This window comes from Castanea sativa, chromosome 4, assembly GCF_040712315.1.
Source record: "Castanea sativa cultivar Marrone di Chiusa Pesio chromosome 4, ASM4071231v1".
Lineage (NCBI taxonomy): Eukaryota > Viridiplantae > Streptophyta > Magnoliopsida > Fagales > Fagaceae > Castanea > Castanea sativa.
This window is the reverse complement of record NC_134016.1, coordinates 30484957-30490650: the sequence shown is the minus strand read 5'-3', so window position 1 is coordinate 30490650 and position 5694 is coordinate 30484957. Positions and strand designations below refer to the sequence as shown.

At 31.8% G+C, this 5694-nt stretch overlaps 1 protein-coding gene across 1 annotated transcript; it reads left to right on the top strand.

Annotated features, from left to right (window-relative positions):
- The first annotated feature begins 435 nt into the window (after window positions 1–435).
- Window positions 436–5230, top strand: LOC142633136 (cytochrome P450 CYP736A12-like). Its single transcript, XM_075807403.1, has 2 exons — window positions 436–1224; window positions 4188–5230. The coding sequence occupies exons 1-2, from the start codon at window positions 541–543 to the stop codon at window positions 5016–5018; spliced, it is 1515 nt and encodes a 504-aa protein (XP_075663518.1). The 5' UTR covers window positions 436–540; the 3' UTR covers window positions 5019–5230.
- Window positions 5231–5694: the final 464 nt, after the last annotated feature.

The following is a 5694-nucleotide window of genomic DNA, read 5'->3' as shown; positions in this document are numbered from 1 at the left end:
GACTGTGGACTGGCGAAATTGGGCTGATAATGAGTCTGTTTAGATAGAATTTATTGTTAAAAATTAAAAATACTGTAATAAAATAATTTTTAAATGTGTGAATAGTATTATGGGACCTATTTTTAATATATATATATATTTTTTCTGAAAAAGTTCTTGTAGGTCTCATGAACAGTATGTGAATAGTACATAAATATTACTATGGTCTCCGCATAACTCCATGTGCATGAACAGTACTCGTTACTGTTCACGCACTGGAGGAAAAAAAAAAAAAAAAAAAAAAAATTGAAAACGCAGCCAACTTAAAATGCAGCATTAAAACGTGGATGCAAACACATTCAATGTGATGGGATTTTTTGGTTGAATTTGGCCACACAATTATTGTTCCTATCTCCGGAGTCTAATTTACTAGTATTTATTTATAATGAAACGTACATTAGCCATTTTTCAGTTCCCACTTTCACAAGAGTTCATAAATTATAATCCCCCAATTCCAAACACCTCTTCAGTCCCATACTTTTCCTCAACTCAATTCCCAAAATGTCTCCTTTGACATTAGCTATTTTCCTTCTACTATCCATCTGGATATTCATGCACATCCTATCTTGGCCAAAGGACCCCAAAAAAGAGCCTAAACTCCCACCGGGCCCTCGTTCCTTACCAATCATCGGTAACCTTCACATGCTAGGTAGTCTCCCACACCGTGCCCTCCATAGCTTAGCCAAAAAATATGGACCCATCATGTCATTACGGCTTGGCCATGTACCAACTATTGTGGTCTCGTCTCCCCAAGCTGCTGAGCTATTTTTAAAGACCCATGACACTATCTTTGCTAGCCGACCTAAACTCCAAGTCTCTGACTACTTGTCTTATGGTACCAAGGGCATGGCCTTCACCGAGTATGGTTCATATTGGCGCAACATTAGGAAACTATGTACGTTGCAACTTCTTGGTGTTTCAAAAATAGATTCATTTGCACCTATGAGGAAGGCGGAAGTAGGATCGCTGGTGCAGTCACTGAAAAAAGCCGCGGCGGCACACGAGGTCGTGGACCTTAGTGGGAAAGTGTGCGAGCTTAATGAGGAAACTACATGTAGAATGATATTTGGGCGCAGTAGTGATGGTAGATTCGACTTGAAAACGCTTATTGAGGAGGCCTTGAGCTTGGTGGGGGCTTTCAATCTAGCTGATTATGTGCCTTACCTTGGGGCACTTGATCTACAGGTATGTAAGTTTCTATCGATTCAAATTTATCCGAGTCTTATTAAATCTTTATGATTAGCTGAAGTGACCTTCATGGTATTTGGAGGAGTATTTTGAACTTTGGCTTGATTTGCTAGCTCTTAATCTTTGTCCTCTTCCATATATAGCCAAATCCAAAATCCGATTGGTCTATTATTTATATATTTATTTTGCAGGAAAATTTAAAAGGATGTGTTTAGCAAATAAGTTTAGAATTTTTTATGGAAAAAGATTAATGCAACTGATTCTTTTTTGACAGTGTTTTATATATATATATATATATATTTTATAAAAGTGATATCAAGGACTATTTACAGAGCATATATGCCCATAACTGGTCCAATAAATTTGGGTCCATCCACAAATTTGGACTTCAATGCCACACATATTTATGGAGTAAACAAAACCACACACTTCACACATGCTTTGTCACAATTGTTCTATTGACATGATATGCTTAGTAGTTAGTTATTATAACATAGATTTACAATATTTTTTTTTCCGTTACTCATTTATCATATAGGACAGTTGTGACAAAATTTATAATACTGACATTATTGTGGAGTAAATGATAATACTTAGAGAAAAAAAAGAAAAAAAAAAAGAAATGAAATGATTATTCTAATTTCAAGCTACCGTATCATAAGATCAACATGACTTTTTTGCATATTTTATATTTGAAAAATGCTAGATCACAACTATATGTACAATTTTTTGCCACAATTTGTTATGTGACAAGTTGTGAGTGATGAAAAAAAAATAATAATTTCATATTAGTCTATATTTCTATCACTCACGACTCGCTAAGTGACTAGTTATGACAAAAATGATGCAGATAGTTGTAAGCTTTGCATTGTTCTTTATATTTCTACTTTTATTATTATTTTAAAACATGGTTGTATTCTTTCTAGAACACTACACTGTGATCATCCATGTGTTCTTTTAAAACGTGGTTGTATTTCTACTTTTATACGTGTTCTTTCTAGCACACGTGGATATAATCATCCACGTGATAATATACTTTTTTTATTTATTTGAGAACACTTTGCTATGATCATCAACGTACGTGTTCTTTTAAAACGTGGTTGTATTTCTACTTTTATATGTGTTCTTTCTAGAACACGTGGATATAATCATCCATGTGATAATGTACAAAGTTAAATTTTGTATAGTAAATTTATGAGTGATAAAGGATGAAACCTAATTAATTTTTTTAATAAAAAATTTAGAAGCATGGAACCTAATTGGTTGGAGAAAATATGGGTGGGTGAGGTGTCACTACCTATTGGTGGAGTGGGTTTATTGTTGATAAGGTTTGTGGGTTAATAATACTTTTGTACTTAGTGAGTATGTGGGTTTAATTTTTTTAAAGAGTACTTTTTTTTTTCCAAGTTGATTTTATTAGATTTTAGGTAAAACTTATATACTGTACATTAGATTTCCCAATTGAATTCACAGACTTGGTTGCATTAATTAATAAAAAAACAGAGAATATAGCTTTATCATTACTAAGAAAAATTAAATTCAAAACAATAATAGAGATAGACTCCATGATGGTTGTTTTATTAGTAGTTGCCATTTATTTTTTAATATAATGTGGTATAATATAAACTTGTTTATTGGTATACATTTGATCTTTAATTTTTTTTTTTGCATTATCATTTTGTACTCTGTCATGATGAAAAATTAAATAATTAATTAATATTATAAATAATTAAGACACTAATAAAAATAATAACTAAGACAAATTATAATATTAATATTAATAGTAATATTAATATTATTATTAATAAGAAGGTGAAACCATAATTATGAAAGAATTGCCTAATATATAGTTTGCCTTTTTTGGTAATTTATACCTCAAACTGCAATTTTGATAAATGCATTTTTAATAACTTTTACTGAATGTTCTACTGTTTAAAAAGTCTAATTTTATACCGCACTTAATAAAATCACAATTTTTTCAAAACGCACAATTTCAAAAGTCACTTTGATGCTTCATACTTCTAACGAAGAAATAAAAAACTTAAATCTTCTCCCTAATTTTTGAATTATCAAAAAAAGATATAACAGAGCTTAATGACTAGGATTGCATTTTGCATGAATTACATGGATATGCTTTACCATTTTCATGTTCATGCTCATGCTGGCAGGGCTAGCTCAAAGTATTGTGGGGCCTAAGATGACAACTTTAAGTGAGGTCTATTCTTATACTTTGAATATTAATAAAATACTTATTTAACTTTTGGTTTTTTTTTTTTTTCCATTTAAAATCTATTTTTTTAGAAAAAAATATTACAAATTAAAATGAACCCATCGCATTATTCAATGACTATACAACTAAAATAAACACTATTTATTGAATAAAGTAACCAAATACTAAAAAATTATGATTGAAAATTTTAATAAAGTTATATATTTGATATTTCTAAATAGAATTTGAGTATAAATTTATTTACTAGTGCAAGATAAATGAGTTCTTTTAACATTTATGTGTGAGAGATTAAATGATTGACCCATCTAATGAAAATGTTTTTCTTTAATTGGTCTTTTTTGGACAAAAAAACAACTTTTTATTTATTGGTGAATATTTAGAACATAATTAATACTTTTATTGTTACAGGAATATCTCTATTGATAAAAATTTAGGGGTCTTTTTTCATTGGAAGCCTTAGGCGGTTGCCTATTTGGCTTATCCATTGAGCCGGCACTGCATGTTGGTTTCCCTTTGTATTGAATAATTCTTCATTTTTAAAAAATTCCAATACAAAAATTCAATTAAGGAATTGAGGTGACAATTCGGTTACGTCTAGTATTGAGTAACTGATGTAGCACCATTTACATGAATGTATAGTTACCACATCAATTTGATAGGTATATTTTTAGTAAAATTTGAGAAATGGTATCGTTAGCATTGTGATTTTCAAGCTATTTATTTCTATCAGGGATTAACACGAAGCATGAAGAAATGTAGCAAGGCTTTGGACATAGTCTTGGAGAATATCATTGAGGAGCATGAAAAAATTCCTAGTAGTGGTCAACAAGATCGTGAAACAGACTTTATAGACACGCTGCTTTCTTTGATGAAGCAACCCATGAATCCTCATGATAAGCAAGAATACATTATTGATCGAACAAATATCAAGGCTATCATACTAGACATGATTTCGGGTGCATATGACACTTCAGCTGCTGCAATTGAGTGGACCTTTTCTGAACTCTTGAGGTATCCACGAGTGATGAAGCATGTACAGGAGGAGCTAGAACGTGTAGTTGGAATGAATCGGATGGTGGAGGAGACTGATTTGGCAAAATTACCATACTTGGATATGGTGGTGAAGGAAAGCTTAAGACTTCATCCTGTTGGACCATTACTAGTCCCACATGAATCCATGGAGGACATTGAGGTCAGTGGATATTATGTCCCCAAAAAATCACGAATAATAATAAATTTTTGGGCTATTGGACGAGATCCTTGTGTGTGGTCTGATAATGTGGAAGAATTTTACCCTGAAAGGTTCATAAATAGTAATATAGACCTCAAAGGACATGACTTCCAGCTTATTCCATTTGGGTCTGGTCGCAGAGGGTGCCCTGGAATGCATCTAGGCCTTACAACCGTTAAGTATGTTCTAGCTCAATTGCTACATTGCTTTCAGTGGGTGCTCCCAAGTGGCATGTTGCCTAATGACTTGGACATGAGTGAGAAGTTTGGGCTATCAATGCGAAGAGCCAAGCACTTGTCTGCCATGCCAACTTATCGCCTACTTGGTTAAATTTATAAGAGAACTATGATATAATCTTTAAGAAGGTTTTACTTATTCAGAATTGTTGTGCACTTGGTTTCGTTGTTCCATATGAAGAGATGAAAAAATTGTGGCACCAAATAAACTCAAGCTACCTTGAACAATATCTTAACTTGCCTAATTTTGGATTTAAATTTATTTTGTGCTCACAAAAATAGAATATTATAGTTTGGAAACTTTTGCACAATCTTTTATTTTTATAAATAGAGTTGGTAAATTGTTAAAATATTTGGTAACGTGTGCTTTCCTAAAAATTGTAGCTTCAAAACATTCCTTCTTCGAAATCATATCTTCAATATTGATTCTGAAATTATGTCTTCAAGAGATGTCTTCATGAACGTAACACAGTTTCAACATTACGGCTGAAATCGTGTCGAAAAAAGAAAAAAGAAAAAGAAAAAGAAAAACACTCACAAGTCACAATGCTCTTATTAGTTTTAGCGGTTAGCAATGTTACACTTACACCACACAAAGCCCAACATGTTGGAGTGTAATTTCAGTCATAATGACCTTTGTACAATTTTATTTATTTATTGATTAGGTTCACCCTAATTAGAATTAATTTTTAAAACTATGGAGATGATTATCTATTGTTGGAATGATGGATAAATAGTTCTCTAAATAAAGAAATTCGACACTATCTCTT

Coding starts and splice junctions, on each gene's coding strand:
- LOC142633136 (XM_075807403.1), top strand. CDS start 541: ATGTCTCCTTTGACATTAGCTATTTTCCTTCTACTATCCATCTGGATA. Junction 1,225..4,187: donor TTGGGGCACTTGATCTACAG/GTATGTAAGTTT, acceptor TATTTCTATCAG/GGATTAACACGAAGCATGAA.